The sequence below is a fragment of the Pan paniscus genome, chromosome 4 (genome assembly GCF_029289425.2).
Source record: "Pan paniscus chromosome 4, NHGRI_mPanPan1-v2.0_pri, whole genome shotgun sequence".
Classification (NCBI taxonomy): Eukaryota; Metazoa; Chordata; class Mammalia; order Primates; family Hominidae; genus Pan; species Pan paniscus.
The window spans coordinates 67,018,372-67,045,645 of NC_073253.2; the positions used below are offsets into that span (position 1 = coordinate 67,018,372).

The 27,274-nt window shown below is 39.1% G+C and overlaps 1 protein-coding gene across 4 annotated transcripts; it reads left to right on the forward strand.

Annotated features, from left to right (window-relative positions):
- The first annotated feature begins 678 nt into the window (after window positions 1–678).
- Window positions 679–25,541, forward strand: HMGCS1 (3-hydroxy-3-methylglutaryl-CoA synthase 1). 4 transcript variants are annotated; one of them, XM_003810999.4, is made up of 11 exons: window positions 795–933; window positions 6,471–6,529; window positions 15,305–15,762; window positions 16,146–16,271; window positions 17,116–17,280; window positions 18,367–18,532; window positions 19,366–19,536; window positions 20,060–20,166; window positions 21,957–22,082; window positions 22,293–22,456; window positions 23,712–25,541. In XM_003810999.4, exons 3-11 carry the CDS (start codon window positions 15,315–15,317, stop codon window positions 23,799–23,801), a joined length of 1,563 nt encoding a protein of 520 aa, XP_003811047.1. In that variant the 5' UTR covers window positions 795–933; window positions 6,471–6,529; window positions 15,305–15,314; the 3' UTR covers window positions 23,802–25,541. The 4 variants fall into 4 exon arrangements, with proteins under 4 accessions (XP_003811046.2, XP_024784548.1, XP_003811047.1 ...); XM_003810998.4 differs by lacking the exon at window positions 6,471–6,529 and having other exon boundaries at window positions 679–933; XM_014344919.4 differs by lacking the exon at window positions 16,146–16,271.
- The last annotated feature ends 1,733 nt before the right edge of the window (window positions 25,542–27,274 follow it).

Consider the following 27,274-nt stretch of genomic DNA (forward strand, 5'->3'; position numbering starts at 1 on the left):
CAGTGGGCAACAGGCCAAATGGAGTCCCTTTCCTCAGAGTGCATGGCCTGGCAAAAATCCTTGAATTCAGTATCAACTTCCCTTCAAAGGCAAGGCTCTGCACCCTCCCCACGGATGCCTAATCCTGAAACCATTTTGTTTTAGGTTTAATTAGAAAGCTTTGTCTCAAGAGCACTTTTGTTTGTTCTGTTTTTTTTAAGTCAAGGTAGTTTTGAATAAAGGAGACAATATTTGAGTATTTACAAATCGGGTATTTAGAATATTTACACATATACAAGTTCTGGGTGAAGTATTCTGCTCCAATTTGCAATCTAGGCACACTTTGCTAGAAAACGTTAAGACTGAATTCAAATCAAGTACAGTATTTCAGAAATCTTTCAGGTGAAGCCTAGTTCTGGTTGCTAGGCAACCTGACAGACTCCCAAGCTGGGACCACCTCGCCTCCCACATTTGACCATCTCTCCAGCGGTGGGACGCGGAGTACCCATTGGCCCGCATCTCCTCTCACTTAGTCCCAATTGGTCGGAGAACCTCTCACTCCGCTCCCGTTGGCTCTCGCCGTATCTCGCAGCTCCGTCATTGGCAACTGGGCTCTCGTGCCACCGCACGTCAGTCTCTCACACCACTTCCTCGGCCCTGAGACTTTGTCCCCGCCCCTTCTCCCCGCCCTTCCAGCCACGAGGGAAAATCCTAGCGAGTCATGGCCTCTAGTTTCCTTTTGATTGGTAGAAGCCGGACTGGGGGGCGGGCGCTGCCGGGCAACTTTACCGGCCGCGATTGGCTGCTGGAGCCACCGTCCCGCCTCCCAGCGACTCTCGGCGGTGCCGGAGTCGGGTGGGTTGGCGGCTATAAAGCTGGTGGCGAAGGGGAGGCGCCGCGGACTGTCCTTTCGTGGCTCACTCCCTTTCCTCTGCTGCCGCTCGGTCACGCTTGGTGAGTGTCCCGCGCTGGGGAGTAGAGCTGGGCTGCGGAGGTGCCGCGAGCGGGGTGTGGGCCAGACAGAGGCGGTGTCCTTGACTAGGCCCGAAGGAGCTGGGGCTCTGGGTCAGGACGTAGGCGTGGACTTTGCCCGGGAGGATGGGGCACCGTGAGCGGGGCCGGGCGGGGGTTCCCTCGTGAGGGACCTGAGGCCGACCGTAGCGGATCTGAGAAGATCCGAGAACACAGGCGAGTCGCGGAGGGGAGAACGCGAGAGGGCGTTGAGGTCTAGGTGTTCTAACGACATAGGAGTTGGAGGTGCCAGAGAGGCAGCTGTGACCGCCTAGAGGTGAGTGGGGGGTGTCAGGAGGGGGAGAAAAGACAGTTGGGCTACCAAGGCGTTTCCAGAGCGTTGGTTAAGGGTGGACGCCAAAGGATGGGTAAGATCCTCTTTAGACGGAGGCTGGTAGGTTCGCAGGGGGTGTGTCCTGCTGCCACATATAGAGTTGATGGAAAGAAGGGAAGTGGGTAGCATTACTTTTCTTCCTCAGCTCAGGTGCAAGAAAGCGTTCACAACCGTGATTTAGACCTGGCTAAGTACTGGGGCTCAGTCTGTACTTGCTTCAAATCTCATAGATCACTGCCTCCCGCCTTCCTGCCTCCATATTTTTTTTTTTTTTTGTCTACGTTTTAAAGAATAGGCTTCCTTGGTGTTCTGAAATCCCACATCTCTCTCCTGCTAATACCTTCGGGACCAGCTTTAGGTGATACAGTGTAATGGGCAGGCACTCACAGAGTCCTCCCACAAATAGGTTTTGGATTAAGCTAAGGATATTTCAAAGCAAGTATATGGAGTCTTTGAAAACCCACGTCTGGCCTTGACCAGTGGTAGAGAAACGATTATTCTGATCCACTCTGGAGGAGGGATTTGGGGAACAAATAATGTGAGGTTGTGCCTGTTTGTCATGCTTGTCCCTGTGGCCTTAGCCTTAAGGCATCAGTAGCTGCTTTCACTGCTCACCTCTGTTGCAGCTCCCCACCTTCCCGAGGATGCTCTTGCCACCTGCTGCAGTAGGATGATGTGTTCTGGCTGCTGCTAACTAACATTTGCTCTGTTTTGAGGCATGAATATGAAAAACAATGACAAGATAAACAACAAAATTAAGACAAATGGAAGTGCTCCTAGAGTTAACATTTTTCCTTCTGAGATGTGTTTTGGACTTTATTGCACAGATACTATTAGATGAGAGGCAGTTGAAAGTCATTAACATTATCCGTGTCAGTAGTTCTTTGCACTTGAGACACCTAAGCAGCTTGTGTTCCTTAAACTTTATTTTAAAATTGCAATTATTTTTGTGTGAAGAAGGGGGCAGGGATAGCATACCTTATGGGAAGAGAGAAAGGCTTTCTTTGTGTCTACTTTTGTAGATATTTCTCACCTAAGTTTGTAAGTTTGCCCTTTATTCGGTTCTACTTTAGTTCAGCTCAATTCTGGTATAATCATCAGTAACCCCAGCACTCAGAAGGTCTGACTTACGCTGTGGGGAGGGAGTGTAAAAGGATATTTTATGTTTGGAGCCGTAGGCCACGTCATTTGGGCCTTGTTTTAATTTTGTTTTTCATCTTAAATATCCCTCCAGATTGCTTTTACATCTTGTTTCTTTTAACTGTGGATTGATTTTGAGATTTTGACTTAGATTTTAGATAGCTTTTCTCAGAAGAAATAAATGCAAAAACCCGATATTGTTGTAACATCAGTTTCCTGTGTCCTCTAGAATCATTTAAAACCTGGTTGGATCTTCCATAATCCAGTGGAATTGGATATGAGATGTAGCTGGAGAAGTTTGTTTTGCTACGTATCAGACTCTCCAATTAGTTTCATTTAGAAAGGAATATAGCCTTATAATTTTATGCTGGGTTACCGTGGAACCAAATATCATAGAAGGATGTGTGATATTTTTATGTTTTTCAAGAAGGTAGTATAGATTTAAAAGGTGGGATACATATTACCTGTCCTAATGATAGGACTAGATTTTTTTTTTTTTTTTTTTTTTTGAGACAGAATCTCGCTCTGTCGCCCAAGCTGGAGTGCAGCAGCGTGATCTCGGCTCACTGCAACTTACGCCTCCCAGGTTCAAGTGATTCTCCTGCCTCAGCCTCCCGAGTAGCTGGGACTACCGGCATGTGCCACCACACCCAGCTAATTTTTTTGTATTTTTAGAAGAGATGGGGTGTCACCATGTTGGTCAGACTGGTCTTGAACTCCTGACCTCAAATGATCCATCCGCCTTGGCCTCCCAAAGTGCTGAGATTACAGGCGTGAGCCACCATGCCTGGCTAGAACTAGATTCTTAATGTCTTCATCCTAATGCATGGCGTGTGTTGATGTTCACTTAATGTCTGTCAACTGAGTGTAGTTACACCAGTAGCGGAGAGGCTAATCTTTGAAAGCTTGAAGTGTTGTCTTCATCTTTGCAGGGTTTTTAGTTGTGGGTGCATATGGGAATGATTGTAAGACCAACAAATGTTTTCTGATTCCATATGGGCTTCTTACATTTTTCACCTTGGGATCTGGGAACAATTGAAACCTACCATATGCCTTGAACAGTAGCAGTAAAGAGCCAATTTCTTTAAACTAGACATTATGGTGCTGCAGCTCATCTCAAAAGTGATAGCAGGCTACTCTGGACACACTACATATAGAGTAGCCCTGCTCTGCAAGGAGCAGTAATAAATTTAAAAAAAAATTAAAAAGTGATAGCAGAAAGCACTTACTACCGAGGGCTGCTACAAGTATTAAATCTAAAAGATTTGTCCTCTAGTAGTTATAACTCCAAATTCAGCCACTGAAAAATGTGACATTTGAGTACCCTTTACTTCAAGGTCTCAAAGGGATTTCAAAAAATCAAAATATATAGCCCCTCTCCCAAAAGAAGTGTAGGAATCCTGTATGGATAAGAAGACTGCCCATAACTAGTTTTCCATAGAGAGTAGGCTATGTAGACTCGGGTATGAATGACCTACCTCTGTAGAAGTGCAGGTCCCTGATTAGAAAACTTATTTTCTGTGTGATTTATCGAGGAAAGCTTCCAGGAAGAGGTGACTTAGAACAGGGCCTTGAAGATGAGTAGAATCTCTGATAGGCAGACCAGTAACTCTGGGAGGAGGCAGGGATGTCCATGCTTTTTACTTGGAGAACTATACCAGAGTGTACAGGTTTGAGCAAGTCTTTCTTAACATTAGTTTTTACTTGCTTGCTCCTAAGGAGGAAAGGTTGCCAACTTGTTCTTAATTTCCTAGATTTATCTCCTGTAACAATGAGAAAGATCAATAGGTAACTGTTTATATTTTATAGTTTACATACCAAAATGTGTAGGCAATGAACTTCTCCAACCACTTCTTTGAATCAAGGCTAAGGAGGGAGCCAGAAGGAAGTATTCAGAACACTGAGTAAACTCCAGAAGAAACTACCATTGCATAAATCTGGTTGGCCCTAGGCAGTCTTATCATTCTTGTGTTTTAGTCTTTGCCAGACTCAAAGTGCCTATATTTCATCCCATGAGTCTGCAAACCTGCTTTGTGGTAACCTGCCTGGCTACTTGCCATTCATTAACTGCTTCTTGACCCATGTTGATTCCCTCTGTCACTTACTCTGAAAAGACCTGTTAGAAATAAGCTTGTGATCTGCTTGAGACTTTGGCAATACTGGTTTAGCCAGAATAGAGAAATCCTTAAGTAGCACAGGAATCCTTTCTGAATCTTCTATTTGTTTCTTCTTTGTTCTCTGTGTCTCTCCCACCTAACATCCCTTTCCAATTTAAGTAATCAAAATAGAAAGAGGGGCCCAGGCAAGGTGGCCCACGCCTATAATCCCAGCACTTTGGGAGGCCAAAGTGGGTGGATTGGTTTAGCCCAGGAGTTGGAGAACAGCCTGGGAAATATGGCAAAACCCCATCTCTACAAAAAATACAAAAATCAGCTGTGTATTGTGGCATGCGCCTGTAGTCCCAGCTACTTGGGGGCGCTGAGACAGAAGGATCACTTGAGCCTGGGAGGTCGAGGTTACAGTGAGCAGTGACTGGAATGCCACTGCATGTCACTGGGTGACAGAGGGAGACCCTGTCTCAAAAAAAAAAAAAAAATTGAGGGAATATAGGCAGTGCAAGGAAAGGCAGAATATAGGCAGTTCAAGGAAAATTTCCTTGATACAAGTAGTGTCAAATGCATATACATACATGAACATCAAGAAGAAATATTATTATTTAAGTGGTCTTAACATGGAGAAGGAATCATGTTTTTCAAGAACTGGTCTCTGTGGTCTGCTTAATTTGCAGAAGACAAAGGCATAATTTGAGATAATAAAGAACAAAGATAGGTTATTTTCTCAAAGTATGTATAATACTGTAATTAGAGACATTTTTGGAATATTGTAGTATTCTTTGCCTACAAAACTCAAGATCTATTTCTTTTTATGGGGTGGGGGGCATAGGTGGGTAGTAAACTTAGTTAATGAAGTAAAAGGCGCTACGACTGAAGAGCTCTTAAATTATGTAATTATGTAAAAAAAGTAAAGCTTTATTAAATATTAATAACATCCGAATGTAGTCACCAGTGAATCCATTAAGGGCAGATGCTAAATTTGCCAGTAATTAAATAGAGAGCAGAGGAAATGGTGTATGCTGTGTTAAACATAGAAGTTGCCATCTCAAGTAATAATCAGTCTTTCAAAACAGATGGACTGAAGAATATGTTCCAGTCACATTCGCAAATTATTTCTGCTTAATTTACATAATAATGTTTAATGCTCCTTTGTCTAAATGCTTAATTTTTTAACATAAGCAGTAAGAGGGAAAATCACTTTATAAAAGGTTGGGAGGGTGAAGGTGGCAGTGTTGAAAATGATTAGGTCTTGCTAGAAAAAATACCTTTATTTTCTTTGAAAAACACTTATAAGAACTATAAGAACTAAGGTAATAGTCAATGTATTGGTGCTTTGTGTTACAAAGTGTCCTCACATATTTTATCACCTCAGCAATCCTTCACAATGATCTGGGGAGGGCAACTGTATTAGCTTCATTTTATAGATGAGGAAACCGAGGTCCAAAATTGCTGCCAAAGCCACAATCTGTTACATGCAGTGCAGGCTCTTGACTGCATCTATCTCTTTACTCTAGAAATTTGCTAACTCATTACAACTTGTTTATATTCCTTTCCCCCAATTCTTGAAAACCTTGGTTTAAAGCCTCAATTGGTGACATGGGCTTCTTATTTCCTTGAGGTTTTTTTGTTTATTCCTTCCTGCAATAGTAGGCTTCTTATATCCGTTTATTACCAGGACTGAACCTATCACTATAAGGGCTATGAAAATAAGGGGGAAAATGTTCTATAAGCTTTAAGTATGATTTTTTCTAAGCAAATGTCAAATTCTATTCTGCATAATGTAATTGGATAAGGAATTGCTTATTTTAACTTACTTTGAATTGGATTCATTAGTATTTGAATTTGGGTAGTGATTTATAACTTTAAAAGCAGTTCTTGTTTGAAATTCCTAGTGCCCGAAGGAGGAAACAGTGACAGACCTGGAGACTGCAGTTCTCTATCCTTCACACAGGTATGACATCCTGTCATGCTGCTTAAGGAAAGTATTCCTCTCTAATGGAAGGAGGAAACTTGGTATCCTAGAGCAAATAACGATTTGTTTGTGCCATATGTTCTTCAAACCCCTTTTAGGGTTCTACCTCATCTTTAAAATTCTGTTAATGCTTTAATGCTTCAGGAAACTAATTTTATGTTTATTAGACTAATGTTTAAAATCTAGAAACAAAATTTAAAAATTAGTGTTCACTCATAAGATAAAAAGTACATGTAATAAAATATAACTACATGGACTATTTAATCAGAAACAATCAGAGGTAAGCATGACTGCCATTAGTGCTTTTTAAATTATGGCCTCAAAAGATATGTATCTGGGCTGTGGATGAATGTTTAAAATTATGTAAGAATGGGCCAGGCACAGTGGCTCACGTCTGTAATCCCACCACTTTGGGAGGCTGTGGCGGGTGGATCACCTGAGGTCAGGAATTTGAGACCAGCCTGGCCAACATGGTAAAACCCAGTCTCTACTAAAAATACAAAAAAATTAGCCAGGCTTGGTGGCAGGTGCCTGTAAGTCAAGCAGCTCAGGAGGCTGAGGCAAGATAATCGCTTGAACCCAGGAGTCGGAGGTTCCGGTGGGCTGAGATTGCACCACTGCACTCCAGCCTGGGCAACAGAGTGAGACTCTGTCTAAAAAAAAAAAAAAAAAAAAAAAATTATGTGAGAATGGACAGTAATTGCAAATGTATTTCAACTGGTAATCTAATTATTTGCAGCCATTGCTTTCTCATATTGTCAGGGAGTGCTTCTCTTACAATTCTGCTTTTTTTGTATTTCAAGATTATGATTTCCTATGGGTGTTAATGACTTTAGATTAGAAGTCTAGTACCATTTCATTTATTCAACATTAGCATCTACCATATGCCAAACAGTGGGTTGGGTACCAGGGACACAAAAATGAACAAAGCACGGTTCCTGCTCTCCAAAAGCTCCTTGTTTCATGCAGAGAGGCTAAGCCTAAATAATAGAGGAGAAACTTGGCAGTTTGAAATATAAATTGAATTTTCCTTATCTGAAATGCTTGGGACCAGCAGTGTTAAAGATTTTGGATTTTTCTGGATCTTGGAATATTTGAGAAAACATACCATTTGAGCACCCCTAATCTGGAAATCCAAAATCCAAAATGTTCCAATGAGCATTTCCTTTGAGCATCATGTTGGTGCTCAGAGAGTTTCAGTTTTTGAAGCATTTCAGATTTTGCATTTTTGTATTAGGAATGCTCAACCTGCAGCATCTTGACAATGGTTAGACATGCAGTTTGGAAAGAACTGTTGGCCTATGACAGAGAAGAGAGCAGAGGCAGAGCTCACTTAGGAGAGACTGATGCTGAAGTCCTTCCCCAACACAGCCATTGAGGAGCTAGGTTAGGACTTCCCTTGCACCAGTATCATCAGCTAGTTTCCCTCCCCGTTTTTTCCCCTTTCCAGTTCTCTTTCATTTCCAGATTTATTCTCAGAATAACTATATAGGTCTTTTATGTATTCTAGGCAGGAAGCATTCAGAAAACATTAACAAGGCTTCCTTATCTTGCTTTACTGATTCTGGAAATAGCATATGGAGTTTCTTTTGTCCACCAGAGGGAGTGAGCCCTCACTTTAATGAGACTTATTTAAGACTTTAGTCCTCTGTTGGTACTACTTTGTTGGAAGACTTGAAAGATTTACAAAGTTCTCTGAAAGTTGCCTTTTCTCTCCTTTTTTAAGGATAGAATTTAAAAAGAAAATGTGGGTATTTTATTATAAATACAGAGTCCTCATTATTCTCTTTAGACTTATTTTATGGTGAATATAGTACTCTGAAAATAATAAAATGCATTATCTGTAAAAAATTAAAAACACATGTAATTTTTTTAACCATCAGATTTTTAAAATTATGTTCTACTTGAAAGTTTTTGTGATTTATCTCTTTTTTTAAATTTTTTAAATTTTTTTTTTTTTGAGACGGAGTCTCACTCTGTGACCCAGGCTGGAGTGCAGTGGCACGATCTTGGCTCAGATCTTGGCTCACTGCAACCTCCGTCTCCCAGGTTCAAGTGATTCTCCTGCCTCAGCCTTCCAAGTAGCTGGGATTACTGTTGCCCGCCACCACAACCAGCTAATTTTTGTATTTTTAGTAGAGAGGGGGTTTCACCATTTTGGCCAGGCTGGTCTTGAACTCCTGACCTTAAGTGATCCACCCACCTCGGCCTCCCAAAGTGCTGGGATTACAGGTTTGAGCCATCACACCCGGCCTCTTTATTCTTAAATAGTGAATTAACCAGAATATTCTATTCTCTGGTAGGGTAAAGAGTGAATACCATAATGTGAGCACCTCAGACCTGTAACTAGTCTTTTTTTCCCTAATTTATATCTAACTATATCTAGCCTATTTCAGAGAGCATTTGAAAGGACAATGTAAGAGCACATGCTCAATAGGATAGTTAAAAGTAACATTTGCCGGGCACGGTGGCTCACGCCTGTGATCCCAGCACTTCGGGAGGCTGATGCGGGTGGATCACTTGAGGTCAGGAGTTTGAGACCAGCCTGACCAACATGGTGAAACCCCATCTCTATTAAAAATACAAAATCAGCTGGGTGTGGTGGCACCCGCCTGTAATCCCAGCTACTTGGGAGGCTGAGGCAGTAGAATCGCTTGAACCTGGGAGGCGGAGGTTGCAGTGAGCCGAGATCACGCCATTGCACTCCAGCCTGGGCAACAAGAGCGAAACTCTGTCTCAAAAAAAAAAAAGTAACATTTGAGACCAGAAACTATTAACTTTCTGTTCTTCAAAATGTCATGAAAGCAATTATTTCTCTGTATTAATTTTCCTGTCAACTTAATCACTCTCTTTCTGAATTTGAACCAAAGGCTAAATATTTCAGATTAGATGACTTTTTACCAAGAACATAATGGAAAACACATTGGCTGTCAGAAACCCTCAGAGAATGAGTAATATTGACTGACTTGGACAATGTAAAAATGTTTTTTTCCATCAAAGTCAGAATTGTGTTTCACTTTCCATTTGATGTATGTGGGTTATTTTAGTTAACCTACATTTTTTGTTTGTTTGTTTTCAAATGAAACATGTCATGTATTTAATGTAGGACATTTAGGAGTCATAGAGTTGTATCTTATTTTAGGAGTACTATAATACAAAGAATTGATCAGAGCTGGTCAGACTGTGACAAATACAGATTAATTCTGAAATGGAAGCCTTGCATTATGACTTTTTATAGAGAATTGTACAAGCATTATAAGGATAATTAAATATATTGCCAGTGTTGCTACATGATGCTCTTAAAAGACTAAAGTGAATTTATTAGTGAGTACAAGTATATTGCAAACTGGTTTATACCTTCAAAAAGATATATTCCCTGTTCACTTTATTTCCAATAGTGTTAAAAACCATTGAGCCAGGCAAGGAAGACCATACTGTCTTCAGCATGTTTAAAGCAGTTTGAAGAGTTGAAAAGAATCTAAAGGGTAGCCTTGTGGGAAAGGCTGGGAAGGTGGTTACTCCTACTTTGGTGACTTAAGAGATCATATGTAGGAGCTTATAAGCCTATGGACTAGTCTTTTTCTGATAACAGTAGTTGTAGGGCCCTTTCTTGTGGACTATCCAGTATCTTATTTTACTATAAACTTAGAATCCATGCCTAGTGGCATATTAGACAGCCCTTTTATATTTTCATTTCAACTTCAGCAAAGTGGGCACCAACTTTATCAAAAAATTGATGGGGAGAGTTTGTTGAAGCCCAGAGTGAGGATGGATGTAGAACATTTCAAGTGCTTCATATCCAGAAAATCAGTAGTCCTCCATCTGAGTTGTAGACACAGGAAAGGAGTTGAAGATGAATGGAGTAGGAATGTAAAAGCCTTATCTTTACCCTCCTCAGCTTTAGGTCTTAACAAGAATGAGCCTCCCTTAGTCTTTCTTTATGCCCCTGTCCCTGAATGTTGGTGATGACATTGTTTTTCCTGTATTGAATACAAAAATATGGCCAGTAATTTAGGAATTAAGAGGATATAATTCGGAAGTAGACTGTTGTGTTTAGGAGTTTTTCTTTCCATTGTGGAATTGAGTAGCAGCGGTATATATACTATGTCTGGTAAAACGGGCCATACAGTAGTCTAAGACATGAGGAGACCTTAAGGAACTTGGACTTAGTTGAGGTGACCAGACTATTTAATCTGCTTAGGTGCCACAGCAAAATACCATAGAGTAGGTGGTTTAAACAGCAGACATTTATGATCTCATAGGTTTGCAGTCTGGAAGTCAGGGTGCCAGCATGGTTGGTTCCCGATGAGGGCTCTCCTCCTGGATTGCCCGTGTCCTCACATGGCATAGAGAGTATGACAGCATGAGCAAGCTCTCGTGGTATCTTCTTATAAGAGCACTGATCCCATCATGAGGGCCCCATCCTCATGACCTCATCTAAACCTGATTATTTTCCAAAGGCCCCATCTCCAAATGCCATCACATTGAGAGTTAAGGCTTCAACATATGAATTTGGTGGGGAAACCCAGACATTTCAATCCATAATACAGGCAGATATTTGGGAAGTAACACAGTTGAAGCACTGAATGCTATATTTCGTACTATCTAAAGAATCTAGGATGTAATAAATTTAAGATGCTTCATGGCCAATTAAATTAAGATACAATGCTTTTTTGATTACTTAGAATTTTTTAAAGAGCTCTTTTAGAGTTAGACATAGATTTTTGTCATATGTCACTTGCACATTCAATAAGATGGAAAACACAAGTGAAAAAACACATAAGGAATTGCTAAATTTCACATATTTAGAGTCTGCCTTCTGAATTGTTTTTGGAGTCAGAGTTGTTAATACCTGTAATTTTCCATTAAACATCCTCTGTGCCGCCAAGAGAATTGGTGATGTAGCATTCCTTTCAAGATCCCAAAAAAGAATGCGAAGGTTTTGGTGCTGGCCTTCAGCTTTGCAATTATGCAAAGCCAGCCTACTTTGACTCCTGCTTAGGGATTCCCCATCTTCTACTTCCTTCCCAGTCCATTTGGTTCCTAGAGGGTGAAATGAATGCTCCAGTATCATTTCTGGGAATTTCTTTCAGGCTGTTGACTGTCATCTGCAAATGTCATGCTGGCAGTTTTGTTATTTTCCCATGTGTAAGCAATGACAACATCATAATTGGCTTCTGTCTGATAGCAATTGTAAGAGGAATCCCAATTTCTGAAATGTTACCCAAAAAAGTGACTTTTAATTGATGAAGTATGATGGTGTAGAAGGATAGGCAAGAAATGCAAAAGGTAATTTAGAAAGGTGTCATGGGTAAAATGTGACCTATGTGATCTAGGGCTATAAAGGATTTCAATAAGCAGAAGCACAAGGTAGGTTGTTGAAGAAAGCACTAAATGTTTTTGGATAAAGAATATAATAATTTGAGAGTAAAGAGTAGAGGGAGGGTTATGTAGGTAAGTAGTTGTAAGATGGGGAAAGATTGGGTAGTATTTAGCATTTATCCTTAATGTTGACTTTAGTGTAGTTCTCTTTGTGTGTTTTCTAGTATAAACTGCATACATGAAAGTTAAGAATCTTGTGTTAAGTCCCATATAGGAAGGAAGTAGATAGGAAAACCGAACTGGAAAAATGTATGGAGATGTTGGTGAAATGACAGGAACGAAAGCAGCTTGTCTGAGCCTGATCTCTTCACTTCCTCAGTGGTGGTTCTGAGCGCTGGTTTGGCTGAACTCCACTTACCAGGGAAAAGGGCATAAAGGAAACAGGGTTTGTGTGGAAGAAGTGGAGTAGAACAAAGTGGAGAGGATCTCTGTTCATTTAGTGTATCTGACAGTGTGCTTGTCAAGTCATAAAACACTTGAGGATGGAAATCTGGAAGTCATTCTATACATTTTCTTCTTTCCCTAACATCTAGTCAGTTACAGTTTCTGCTAGTTCTTTTGCTTTTTCCATGTTTTTGGAGGCTGTTCCTCTTCGCTCCACATGTAGTAAATGCTCTAATTCATGACCCATGTCTTATCTGGACTGCCATATCAGCTTCCTAACTCATCCATTCACAGCACCAGTGACTGTAAAACAGCATTAGTGAGGATAAAACAGTGGCTGTCAAACTTTTTTGACTGTGGCCCCCAGTAAAAATACACTTTGTATTGCAACTTACGTATACTTTATATATGTATGAATAATTAAAACAAAAGGTTGAGTCAAGAAAAATCTTTACATTTACCCTGTGCCATGCAATCTTATATCTTGTGTTCTTTTCTGTTTCATTTTTTTAAATGTGTGCTTGCCATCCACTAAATTGATTCCGGAGTTGGAAAAACACTGACCTGACAACTAATATCACCATGTTATTCCTTTTTTTAAACTCTCCGATGGCTTCTTACTATCTTCATGATAAATTTGAAGCCCTCAATATCAGCATACCAGAACCTTCATGACCTAACCCTTACCTAGTTATCCTAATCTATTATTTACCTGATCCACTCAGCTCATGTTTCATTCCAATAGACAAGTAAAGTTTTTTGTAATTCCTTGTAGCTTGCCTTTCTTCATGGTGTCCACTCTGTTGAAAATCTACTACCCTCCGTTTCTTCAGTGCTTTACTGCTTACTCCTACCCATTCCTGGGGCTCAAGTCAGGCCCCTATAACCAGGATGCTTTTCCTAACACTCCTTGCCCTACCACCAGGCTGGGTTAGGTAGTTCTCCATTATATAATGTGGCTCTCAATGTTGTTACCTGTTTATTATTATGTGTTTTTCTCTTATTATCCCATAAAATAGTGAATATTTGAGAGGATAAGGAAGTCTACCATTAAGCATCCCTAATGTTTAGCATGTAACATGTTGGCATTGTTTGGATGAATGAAAAAAAAAAAAAGATTCTTCTGTTTGGAAGGAAGATACAACTGGTATCCCTTAAGTCTTTTCTTTTTTTTTTTTTTTTTTTTCTCTCTCTACAGACAAGGTCTCACCGTCACCCAGGCTGGAGTGCAGTGGTGCAATCACAGCTCACTACACCCTTGTACTCCTGGGCTCAAGTGATCCTCCTGCCTCAGCCTCCCTAGTAGCTGGGACTGCAGGCATGCACCACCATGCTCAGCTCATTTAAAAAAATTTTTTTTTGTTGAGACAGAGTCTTGCTATGTTGCCTAGGCTGGTCTTGAACTCCTGGGCTCAAGTGATCCTCCTGCCTCAGCCTCCCAGAGTGCTAGGATTATAGGCATGATCCACTGCACCTGGCCCCTTAAGACCTTTAATTGCAGAGCAGCAGAGGACAAATGACATAAATACAGGATATGACTTTCATTTTTAAGTATCAAATTAGTGGTGGGTTGACAAACAAGTCATACAGAATGTTCATGAATCAGTTCGGCCCAGGTAACTCATAACCCAAGACCTTTGGGTCAGTGAAATTCTGCCACCTAAGTAGCACCATCCAATGATGTTATACCTAAAAAGGAAATTGAGTTGTAGAATTTTAGGTTTTAGGATTCTTTCTCTAAAACTGAGGAGCTGTGCCACTCTTCAAAGCCTCACAATTACATTTCATTGGTTCTTATGCCATCTGGGTTCTGGTTAGAGGGCTGATGGAAGTACTCAAGAAATATTAGAAGGTGGGAAGAAGGTACCTCTCTTGTTCTTGTCAGTGGCAGCACCAACAGTGGGACTTTGGGTCTCTGGGTTCCAGCTCAGCAGCAGAGGTACTAGTACTGTAGCTCCAGCAGCTTCAGCAGGAGTGCAGGCTCATGGGATCAGAGAACCACCTTTCCCGCTTTGTTCTTCCAGCCCAGCCAACAAGTTTGTAGCTATTTCCCTGCATTAAAACTCCCCTCTGTTTGAAATATCTATAGTAATTTTTCTTTTCCTGACTAATACAACCTGTTAAAGAAGCTGAAGCTCTGGTAAGTTAAATGCCCAACAATGGTCTTGAGTAGCTAGTGATTTTTGTTACTATTGGTAAGTAAATCTAGACACTACTTTTTAGCCCCTTTTTTAAAAGAGGACTGGTTTATCTATGATGAATACATGATTGATTGATTGATTGATTTTTACTTTTTCTTTTTTTTTTTTGAGACAGAGTCTTGCTCTGTCACCCAGGCTGGAGTGCAGTAACATGATCTCTGCTCACTGCAAGCTCCGCCTCCCGGGTTCACGCCATTCTCCTGCCTCAGCCTCCTGAGTAGCTGGGACTACAGGCATCCGCCACCACGCCCGGCTAATTTTTTTGTATTTTTAGTAGAGACGGGGTTTCACCGTGTTAGCCAGGATGGTCTCGATCTCCTGACCTCGTGATCCGCCTGCCTCAGCTTCCCAAAGTGCTGAGATTACAGGCATGAGCCACCACGCCCGGCCTAATTTATTAAAACTTTCAGGTGGTCAGGTAATTCTGATTTGTCAGCCATATTTCTAAATTATCATTGTATTTTATCTTACAGTTCTTTACAATGTAGAAAATCTTATTTGAGTGTTGTTTACCTCTAATAATCATGTTTTAAATCTAGAGATGCCCAATTTTGAATAAAATGGAAACCTTTCTAAAAGACTATAATTTTGAATGATAATATTCTATTCATATAATAATTGCTACTTCACATGTACACAATTGAGTGCCCTAAATACTAAACTTAAAGAAGCTAAACTAATACTTCAGGTGATTGCTAAACTCTTAATATCTGTTTCTCAATTTCAAAGTTGAAAACCAGCAACTTATAACCTAAAACAATTTTTTTTCTGTTTCTCCTTTCTAAAGCTCTTTCACCATGCCTGGATCACTTCCTTTGAATGCAGAAGCTTGCTGGCCAAAAGATGTGGGAATCGTTGCCCTTGAGATCTATTTTCCTTCTCAATATGTTGATCAAGCAGAGTTGGAAAAATATGATGGTGTAGACGCTGGAAAGTATACCATTGGCTTGGGCCAGGCCAAGATGGGCTTCTGCACAGATAGAGAAGATATTAACTCTCTTTGCATGACTGTGGTTCAGAATCTTATGGAGAGAAATAACCTTTCCTATGATTGCATTGGGCGGCTGGAAGTTGGAACAGAGACAATCATCGACAAATCAAAGTCTGTGAAGACTAATTTGATGCAGCTGTTTGAAGAGTCTGGGAATACAGATATAGAAGGAATCGACACAACTAATGCATGCTATGGAGGCACAGCTGCTGTCTTCAATGCTGTTAACTGGATTGAATCCAGCTCTTGGGATGGTATGTTACATGCCTATTCCCCGCCGTCCCCCAAAATTTTTTTCTAAGGTTCAATAGACCCAAATGACACTTTAATTAATGCAATATGCAAACTTTTGTAATTTATCCTTGTTTGGATATATTAAGAAAGATATTATACCTGTCTGTCGTTATCCGAATTGTGAATTGGTTATCTTATCTTGTAGGACAAATGGTCTATTCAAAATTTAGTCAGATGGATGACAGAGCCTTGGCAGATGAATTAAAAAAAAAAATTAGAGCATTTTCTTTCTTTATCAAAGAAGGGAAAAGCATATTCTGGGGAAAATATAACAGACTTCAGTTTCCATGTGTGGTTATAGTGTTGAATTCCTTCTTGTGAAATAACAAAAAATATTTTTCAGGACGGTATGCCCTGGTAGTTGCAGGAGATATTGCTGTATATGCCACAGGAAATGCTAGACCTACAGGTGGAGTTGGAGCAGTAGCTCTGCTAATTGGGCCAAATGCTCCTTTAATTTTTGAACGAGGTAAGTGCTTGGGAAAGCATTTTTGTTTTTTTTAGCACAATATGCTGAGAAATTTGAAAATAGAAATAGGAGCTGTCGCTTACTTAATGGTCATTAAATGCAGGTACTACTTGCTAAGAGCTTTATGTGTGTTATCATATTTATGTTTTTTTTTCTTTTTTTTTTTTTTTGAGACCGAGTTTCACTCTTGTTGCCCAAGCTGGAGTGCAATGGCACGATCTCGGCTCACTGCAACCTCTGCCCCCAGGTTCAAGTGATTCTCCTGCCTCAGCCTCCTGAGTAGCTGGGATTACAGGCACTCACCACCATGCCTGGCTAATTTTTTGTATTTTTAGTAACAGGGTTTCACCATGTTAGCCAGGCTGGCATCGAATTCCTGACCTCAGGTGATCCGCCCCCCTCAACCTCCCAAAGTGCTGGGATTACAGGCGTAAGCCACCATGCCTGGCCTGTATTTAATCTTCATAGCAGTTTTATGAGGTAGGTGGTGTCATCCCCACTTTACAGAGAAGTGGGTTAATGTAGGGTTCAAATGATAAATAGTAACTTGCTGATAGTCACTGGCAATTTTAATTTGTCTTCAGTGTAGTAGAGTAACTGTGAACTCTGTTAGAGTTATGAAACTGGCATGGAAAGTTGTATACCAAAGGAGTCTTAGGACTGCCCATGGATACTGTTATGTATCATTTCACTTATATTGGCTTCAGCTTGCGATTTCTCTACTGTAAGTGGTGAGAATTGATCAGATAGTTAAGGAAGGTCCTTAGATAATGCAGTATACTTATTAACATACAGACATCAAGAAGCAGAAATATATGGACATCTTCCTTTTTGGTTCTAATAGGGCTTCGTGGGACACATATGCAACATGCCTATGATTTTTACAAGCCTGATATGCTATCTGAATATCCTATAGTAGATGGAAAACTCTCCATACAGTGCTACCTCAGTGCATTAGACCGCTGCTATTCTGTCTACTGCAAAAAGATCCGTGCCCAGTGGCAGAAAGGTAAGTTTTACCCATTTTCCTTGGTTTTGGTATCAGTTAAGAGCAGTCTAATATACTAGGTATCTTTGGTAAGCAACTACTTTGTGGGCATTCTTCATTTAATGTCCTTTTACCATTAATTCCTCATTCACCAAACAACATTTTCCCATAGTTTCTGGGAAAGTGTAATTTACTAGAAGAGGTAAACTTTGGAACTGAGGTGTATCTCTGCAAAAATATTTAGGTCGGTTTACCCCTTGTAAGAAAATCAAAGTGGAGAAAAGAAGGTAAGTTGAATTTTATTCATCTTTTGAGAGAGGTATTTTAACAAGGTTTTGGACTACAGCTGTGATTCAGGGAAAACTGATGAAAATGAATTACTAAAGTGATCTTACCCCAAAAATAATCTCTTTGCACTTGACCTGTGAATTTGTATTTGTTTTTTTACTGTCATCATTAATCTGGAAATTTGTTGAGGCACTGAAAGGACAGTATTTGAGTTAATGCTATCATAACACATTATTACATAAAGTATACTTTTTCTGTAGTCCAACTTTGCTTTTTAGAGGTTATGGGAAGGGGTTAAAAATCATATTCAATGACAAATATCAGTGAATTTAGTCACTCTGGATAAGAAGCATTCTTGCAGTATATATTAACAGAATAGTGGTTTTCTAACTTTTTTATTAGGACCCACAGTAAGAAGTACATGTTACATTGTATGTGTATGCCAGACTGAAACAAAAATGTCATGACATTACTTACCCTTCCTGCAAGTTATTCAGTTTGCTATTTTTCTACTGCATTTTGTTTTTTAAAATACTCTTTTATTTTAAAAAAAAATACTAATCCTAACCCACTAAATTGATTATGTAACCTGCTAATGTGTATGAATCTTAAATTTGAAAATTAGTGACATAGTACATATTGTTTCATCTTTGAGTGTCTTTTTAAATGTATATTTTAAGGTATAGAGAGGTTTCATTATACAGTGTATTTGTGGTTGCTGTTTAAACATATACAAATATCCTAGCTTTATTCTAAAGTCAAACTTTAAAATTTCATGGCTTATATGAATTTCATAGTTTCCTTGGACTTCTCTTTCAGAGGGAAATGATAAAGATTTTACCTTGAATGATTTTGGCTTCATGATCTTTCACTCACCATATTGTAAACTGGTTCAGAAATCTCTAGCTCGGATGTTGCTGAATGACTTCCTTAATGACCAGAATAGAGATAAAAATAGTATCTATAGTGGCCTGGAAGCCTTTGGGTAAGAGGAGCTATTATGAGTTTTTTCCTTCTATATTAGAGCATTTTTAATATCTGTTAAGCTGTTATTTGTACAGACCTGAGAAATTGAGAGTCAGAAGAATCTTAGAAGTCATCCGGTCTAATCTGTGTGTCTCAATCAGTGAAGAATCTAAGTCCAGAGAAGTGGTAGTTAACATGCACAAATTCTTTAGACATTTCTATTCAGATTTTCTGATTTATTTCTTTCAGCTCCATTCATGTTGTCACGATAAAGTAACTGCACAAGGGCCTATATTCACTACAGCAGCCTCTTAACTCCTTACCTCTCTCAGCACCCCTGCCCCCATGCCCTTTTCCATCCTGCACACTACCACAGCTAAAGTCAGCTTTTGTACTCCACCTGTCTTTTTCTCACTTTAGGCTCCCTAGCATGCTATGCGTGTTCAACTCGTTCTGTTTCTCCCTGTGTCTCTTGTGTGTCCTTTCTCTATCTGATAAAATTATACTTGACTTTTAAAACTTGGCTCCTGTAATACCATGACTTTTCTAACTAAATAAACATTATTATGGACTTGAAATAGTATTCTATTCAGTGACAATAAAGCTACAGTGCATCTTTTAACCTATTGAAATCAAGCAGTCTTAACTTGATTATGAAAACTTTTGAGAAAAAGAACCATATATATACAACTGTTATGATTTCTATAGCAATTAGATTGCTGCTACTTGGCTTTTAATAAATGAGAAAACAATTATATACACTTAAAGATTTGAATCCTAATTAGGCCTGCTGTTTAGTGTAATAAAAACATAGGCTTTGAACACTGTAAAACTGTAAAATAAATCTTTCAGGGATGTTAAATTAGAAGACACCTACTTTGATAGAGATGTGGAGAAGGCATTTATGAAGGCTAGCTCTGAACTCTTCAGTCAGAAAACAAAGGCATCTTTACTTGTATCAAATCAAAATGGAAATATGTACACATCTTCAGTATATGGTTCCCTTGCATCTGTTCTAGCACAGTAAGTATAAATTTCACCTACTACTTAACTCCCCTTATTTGGGAGATGTTAGATTTCTAAGACCAAATCTGGTGTCAAGCATGTTGGTGGTAGATCACAGAAAATTTTATCTTGAGGCTTTCTAATCTGCTATTGTCCATTGACTTGAAAGATGTATGGGTTGAGGCTACTTCCAGAAGTATTTGTTAATTTCATACTGGCTTTCCTGGCTTCTGTTTTCATGGTTTTTTAATTCTTGACCTACAGTTGAACCATAAATACCTGGTTGATGAAGTAACTTGTTTTGTGGCATGACTTTCACAAGCTCTGTCATTCCCCACAAGATGAAAACTCACATGCTGCAATATTAAAACTAAGTTAGATTCCCTACTGCAATATTAACACTTTGAGTTAGATCCTTAAAACTTTAAGTTAGATTCTACTTTTACTTATAGCCTAAATTTTTATTGCTACTTTTATAGCTTCCCACACGCTGTAGCTTTGGATCAGTTAAACTTCTTAACTATTGTTACACCCTACATAGGTACTCACCTCAGCAATTAGCAGGGAAGAGAATTGGAGTGTTTTCTTATGGTTCTGGTTTGGCTGCCACTCTGTACTCTCTTAAAGTCACACAAGATGCTACACCAGGTAAGTGCTGAATCTTTCAACAAGAATGTATTGAGAACTGAGGCCAGGCACAGTGGCTCACACCCGTAATCCCAGCAGTTTGGGAGGCCGAGGCGGGCAGATCACCTGAGGTCAGGAGTTCGAGACCAGTCTGGCTAACATGGCTGAAACCCCATCTCTACTAAAAATACAAAAATTAGCCAGGTGAGGTGGTGCATGCCTGTAGTCCTAGCTACTCGGGAGGCTGAAGTAGGAGAATCACTTGAATCCAGGAGAGGGAGGTTGTGGTGAGCCAAGATCACACCACTGTGCTCCAGCCTGGGTGACAGAGCGAGACTCTGTCAAAAAAAAAAGAATGTATTGAGAACTACTCTGGGGAAGTTGATTTAGCAGTCTTCTCAAGTGAGCACCTGAATCTGTCCCACAGATCATTACAATATTTTAGTCTTCATTACTTCTTTCAGTAGGTTTTTACTCTCTGCCCTAAAAATCTATACAAAAAAAAAAAAAAAAAAATTCTACCTTATCTGGATAAAGGATAGGACTAAGTTATCTAATTTTTATAGGCTTATGGTCTTGGCTATATTTAAGGTCACTTTTGTGCTTTCCCTGAGCAGGAAAGAGCAAAAATGTAGAGATAAACTGATGAAAACTTGACATTACTTTTTAAAATTATACCATGGGCCAGGTGCAATGGCTCACACCTATAATCCCAACACTTCAGGAGGCTGAGGTGGGAGGATTGCTTGAGGCCAGTTGTTCAAGGCCAACCTGAGCAACATAGTGAGACCCCATCTCTATAAAAAATAATAAAAATAAAATAATTATACCATGGATTAATTGTAGACAAGTTATTTATAGTTTCAAATTCTGCCTGTTTCCTAACTTGTCTGGTGGCAGATACTCAATAAGAGATTTCTAGTCTGACATCATAGGAGATTTGTCAAATAGGTATCATCTTATCTTTTTTTTTTTTTTTAATTATACTTTAAGTTTTAGGGTACATGTGCACATTGTGCAGGTTAGTTACATATGTATACATGTGCCATGCTGGTGCACTGCACCCACTAACTCGTCATCTAGCATTAGGTATATCTCCTAATGCTATGCCTCCCTCCTCCCCCAACCCCACAACAGTCCCCCAGAGTGTGATATTCCCCTTCCTGTGTCCATGTGATCTCGTTCAATTCCCACCTATGAGTGAGAATATGCGGTGTTTGGTTTTTTGTTCTTGCGATAGTTTACTGAGAATGATGTTTTCCAATTTCATCCATGTCCCTACAAAGGACATGAACTCATCATTTTTTATGGCTGCATAGTATTCCATGGTTTATATGTGCCACATTTTCTTAATCCAGTCTATCATTGTTGGACATTTGGGTTGGTTCCAAGTCTTTGCTATTGTGAATAGTGCCACAATAAACATACGTGTGCATGTGTCTTTATAGCAGCATGATTTATAGTCCTTTGGGTATATACCCAGTAATAGGATGGCTGGGTCAAATGGTATTTCTAGTTCTAGATCCCTGAGGAATCACCACACTGACTTCCACAATGGTTGAACTAGTTTACAGTCCCACCAACAGTGTAAAAGTGTTCCTATTTCTCCACATCCTATCCAGCACCTGTTGTTTCCTGACTTTTTAATGATTGCCATTCTAGGTATCATCTTATCTTTTAACTAATCAGTAGCCAGTAGTTTTAGCGAAAATGAAAAGTTGTTTTGTCTCATTTGGTAACATTTTACTTAGGCTTCTTTTGGACATGCTTTTTCAAAAAATCTTTTAATGTTGAATTATTCGCTATTTTAGGGTCTGCTCTTGATAAAATAACAGCAAGTTTATGTGATCTTAAATCAAGGCTTGATTCAAGAACTGGTGTGGCACCAGATGTCTTCGCTGAAAACATGAAGCTCAGAGAGGACACCCATCATTTGGGTAAAAATATTAAATGTTCTTTAAGTTAACCCATTTGGAGGGCTGATATCATTAAGGATGCTACATATACGATAAGGATATCAAGACTTTACTCAGTACTAATCTGATGTCAGTGAAAATTATTGGGATATATGAAACTTATCTTTAGCTTTATTACCAGATGAATTGTATATCATAACTAATTGTAGATATTCTCTCCCTTTCCTTTAGTCAACTATATTCCCCAGGGTTCAATAGATTCACTCTTTGAAGGAACGTGGTACTTAGTTAGGGTGGATGAAAAGCACAGAAGAACTTACGCTCGGCGTCCCACTCCAAATGATGACACTTTGGATGAAGGAGTAGGACTTGTGCATTCAAACATAGCAACTGAGGTAAATAAAAGAGTTCCCATCTCCATACCTTAGGGTTTAGGAGACCTAACTGGGATTTAGCAACATAAATAAATGTCAGTAAAGAAGAGTAATTCATAGTAAGGGCTCTGGGAGTAGATTCTAGCTGTACTATTTCCAATTGTATAAAGTGCTTTGCATTTGAATTATTAATATTTTAAGAATATACAGTAAAGGCCGGGTGCAGTGGCTCACGCCTGTAATCCCAGCACTTTGGGAGACTGAGGCAGGCAGATCACGAGGTCAGGAGATCGAGACCATCCTGTCCAACATGGTGAAACCCTGTCTCTACTAAAAATACAAAAATTAGCTGTGCTTGGTGGCACGTGCCTGTAATCCCAGCTACTCAGGAGGCTGAGTCAGGAGAATCGCTTGAACCAGGGAGTCAGAGGTTGCAGTAAGCTGAGATCACACCACTGCACTCCAGCCTGGCGACAGAGCAAGATTCCATCTCAAAAAAAAAAAAAAAAAGAATATACAGTAAATACTAGGTTTTATTAATGATACCAGGATTTAAAGGAAGACTGATATAGAGAGAAGGTTCATTTGTGGTGTGTGTCTTTGTGAGAGATGGAGTAGAGGGACAAGGATCCTTTCACATCTCATCCCAGATCATGGTCAAAATCTGTCCTCAAATTGTCAAGAAGTAACAATCATAGCTATGATTTGAATTCCTGTTACCTGCTAGGCACTTTACCTACGTTTTCTTATTTAATCCTTACAACAACCTCCTTGAAGTTTATAAATGATACTGTCCTCCCTTTAGAGATGAGCCTCCACGAAGTTACATTACTTGCCCAGGATTATAGGTAGTGAGTATTGAAGCCAGGTTATAAACTAAGGACTTTATAACCTTGAAACTACTTATTTATCTGCTTACTACAAGTTTGGTAAATGGATAATCTTGCTTTTTGCTATTATACAAATTAGGTAGCAAGTCAAACCGCCACTGTTTGAGTTGCAAATACAAGACGTAACAAGTAAAATACTGTATGTGGTGGGTCTCTGTGGCAGGCTTCCTCTCCCCCCCATATGGATAATTGTATACTAAATTCACCATAAGATGAAAAATGGATATTGAGTTCCCTTCATGAAAAGTTATATAAAATATATATTTAGCATAAACTTCTCCAGAGTTGTCCTTTATTAAGTTTCTTTACAGAAACTTTAATTGGTGCCATGATTCTTGTGGGGGAAAGAATCATAAGAGCCATCAACTTTTTTCCTTTCATTTTAGCATATTCCAAGCCCTGCCAAGAAAGTACCAAGACTCCCTGCCACAGCAGCAGAACCTGAAGCAGCTGTCATTAGTAATGGGGAACATTAAGATACTCTGTGAGGTGCAAGACTTCAGGGAGGGGGTGGGCATGGGGTGGGAGTATGGGAACGGTTGGAGGAATGGGATATCTGGGGATAATTTTAAAGGATTACATGTTACGTAAATTTTTATGTGACTGACATGGAGCCTGGATGACTATCGTGTACTTGGGAAAGTCTCTTTGCTCTATTTGCTGACATGCTTCCTGTTGTGGTCTGGCCAATGCCAAATGTACTCGAATGATGTTAAGGGCTCTGTAAAACTTCATACCTCTTTGGCCATTTGTATGCATGATGTTTGGTTTTTAAACATGGTATAATGAATTGTGTACTTCTGTCAGAAGAAAGCAGAGGTACTAATCTCCAATTAAAAATTTTTTTAACATGTAAGATTTTGTACTTTGAACAACAAGATTACAGAAAGTACCTGTGGTTTTTGGAAAACATTTCTAGCTTGGGGAATGTGACAACATTCCCCAGTGTGGTGAAATTGGGGTAAAATGTGGTAAAATGTGATATGCACAAACCCTTTGAAAATAGCAAAACAAACATGCCCTTTTTCTAAAATTGATAAATCCTAAAGAGGAAGAAAAGAGTTGGGACAATAAAACACTGGCTCTGGAATCTGGAATGTTAAGTCCAGGCCAGCAGTGACAAAAGTTATTGTAATAACCTCTGAACAGAGAAACACTGCCATTGAAGAGGCTTCTGGTATAGAAAACATGGTACATTCAGGAGCTGTGAATATAGCTCTAGGTGTGCTCCTGAATCAGTTCATGGTAGATTATGCTGAACAACAGTGAGATGTTATTGGAGGTGTAGATGAGGGAGTTTGTTGTTGCAGTCCTTCTTTGCACCTTATTTTAAAGAATAAATGAAACATTTTTCTGGTTACTTTTTTAAAAATTTAAAATGGAAGGGAAGAATAGGGGCAGGGCATTATTAGGCTATTTCTGATGCTTCAGTGTTATAAATTCAACATAGAGGCTGACAACCTAAAGTCATGGTGTAACACAGCTCTTTTCCTTTTCCTTTTTTTTTTTTTTTTAGTATCTGTTCAATGAAAATAAGGTATGACCCAAGTTTTTACCTAGTCTGACTAGAAGTATTCCACTTCAAGGTCTGAAGTAGGACTTTTACCTTAAAAAAAAAACAACAACAAACAAAACTATCACATAGGATAGATAAGAAGATTGGTTAAACAGTTTTGTGTAGATCTTTTTGGTGCTGAACTATGACATGAGCCTTATAGATTGTAAAATAGGGATAGTTGGAACTAATGTACAGAACTAAATTTTTTAAACTTTATTTGCTGTTAAATTCTGTGAAGTTTCAGTTATCTAAAATAAATATACACAAATATGAAATATAATGTTTCAGATTACAAGGTAATATGTAATAGTAGTGTTTGTAAGATACTCTTGTCTGATATTAACTAGTAGTATTTCGATTTGTACAGTCATAATTTGTTAAAATGACTTCATTTAACATTCACTGATGTAGATTAATAATGTAAGTTCTGATTTAAAGAATGGTGGGAAAATGGTGCATGTAATACTTTTGCAAGTGTTGGGGAGATCGGTATGTTTTGAAAAGAGTAATTTAACTTTTGGGTGCCAGGAAATGGGTTTTCTCAAAGTCCATTGCCGGCAATGGGCAGGCCTGCAAATACTGGCACAGAGCATTAATCATACACCTTATTAACGGTGAGGTGAATAACTTTGAAATAAAGTTTTAGAGAAATGTTTCAGATACTTGAGTATTCTTTTTCACTCTTGAACTAACAACTTCGGCAAGAAATTAGCTAATATTCTATTTTTAAATATGGGCATTAATTTCATTTCAGTTCGTTCACTCATTCCATTCATTTATCATTTCACAAACATTTGAAATCCTAATATAAGCAAGGTGCTCTGTTTAAGGCAGAAATTTGAAAATGTACAAGATGTATGGTCTTGTCTTTAAGGAGCTGTTCATCTAGAATGGAGGAATTTACACTGATAATTATTCCTACACTTGAAACAAAGAAATTAACTCTCAAATTGCGTGGCAAGCATATATAGACTTTGCTATAAATATTTATGAAATGAGTTACTGTTTTCCTTAAAAAAGCTAAGACTAAGGGCTGGCAATCAAATAAGAGCAAATTTAGTGGTGAACATAGAACTGCCCACTACCAGCTAGAGTCTCCAACCTAAAAGTCCCATGTTGCTAGTGATCCCCAGGGGTTTTATAGAAGGAATCCCTGCATTGGCAGTAATTTTGGATTAGATGATCCCTAAGAGCACCATCAACTCTTAGGATTCTATGAATTAGGAAATAAACCGAATTATATATTTTCTAATACTGATCAGCTCATATTTTATCATCATGTCATGTCTGGCTTTCATACTTAGTCGTAATTTACTTTCTGGGTCATTTAGAGGCTAGCATTCTCTAAGGTCACTTCTGCTTGCACATTCTAGGATATTATTTAGTATGGCTTTAAGAATTCAATCTTTCCCCCTCTCCTTTATGGAATGTGTGTTTCCTCTATTTGTACACTTAACCTTTTGTCCTAAGTTTTTATTTTTATGGATACTAATGAGTAAGTTTGAGGTTGACACTAGACCCAAACAGATGCAAACAGCTACTTTCTGTCCTCTTGTGACACAGTTGAAACACTTTATCTCTTGTCTGCTGTTTGGAGTGTCCTGAAAGAAACACTGAAGTGGCAGTCAACAGAGCAAGGGTAACAGGATCTTTAAATAATTTAAAGTTGTCTGATCTTGACATAAAAGTGAACCCTTTCTTTAAAATTTCTAGCAACTGCTCTTAAGTCATAGGTTCCTCATTTTTTCTTTACTGGTGGTGGGAGAAAATAGTTGATCTGTGATTTTTGTTTTCATCTCCCCAAATTATGTTATAAAGGCAGTAATTTGATGCTGAAGATTATGATTAGAAATCCTCAGATGGTTTATATATTGGGGCTTTATCTTTTAATATTAAAAAGAATGTCTTTCCTGGACTACTTTATTCAGTAGTAAGCACTATTCATTCTATGTATATTCCTTATTCAGCCTTGCAGACTCCTGTGGGATCTGATCTCTTCCTGCTTCAACTCAGTACCATACTCACCAAGGCTTAGTATGTCTTCACCCACTCTCCCTTCTCTTGCATTCCTCAAACATGCTGAGTTTTATTCCAGCGTTAAGCCTTTGATCTACGCATCAGAAATGTTGGGCCCCACTTCAGATCTTCTCTGCCCTGCCTTCTACTCCAGTCACTGCGGTGGTAACTAATTCCATGAAGTCTTTGACCAGGTTCTCAGAGAATATGATAGTACCTCTCTTTGGATTCTAGCTGTATACCTTTCACTTCAGCCTCCCTGATGTGGAATGTCTGCAGAACTTGTTTGGTACTCCCAATTGCACAGCCCAAAGGTGCAGAGGAGTTAGGTGCCCATGGGGCCATCCTTGACCTAGGTGGAAAGTTGCTAGTGGA

Excerpts from the sequence above, each read along its gene's own strand:
- HMGCS1 (XM_003810998.4), top strand. The coding sequence starts at position 701 with ATGGCCTCTAGTTTCCTTTTGATTGGTAGAAGCCGGACTGGGGGGCGG. Across the intron at positions 22,083-22,292 it reads AGAGGACACCCATCATTTGG|TCAACTATATTCCCCAGGGT; the intron begins GTAAAAATATTA and ends CCTTTCCTTTAG. Across the intron at positions 22,457-23,711 it reads ATTCAAACATAGCAACTGAG|CATATTCCAAGCCCTGCCAA; the intron begins GTAAATAAAAGA and ends CTTTCATTTTAG.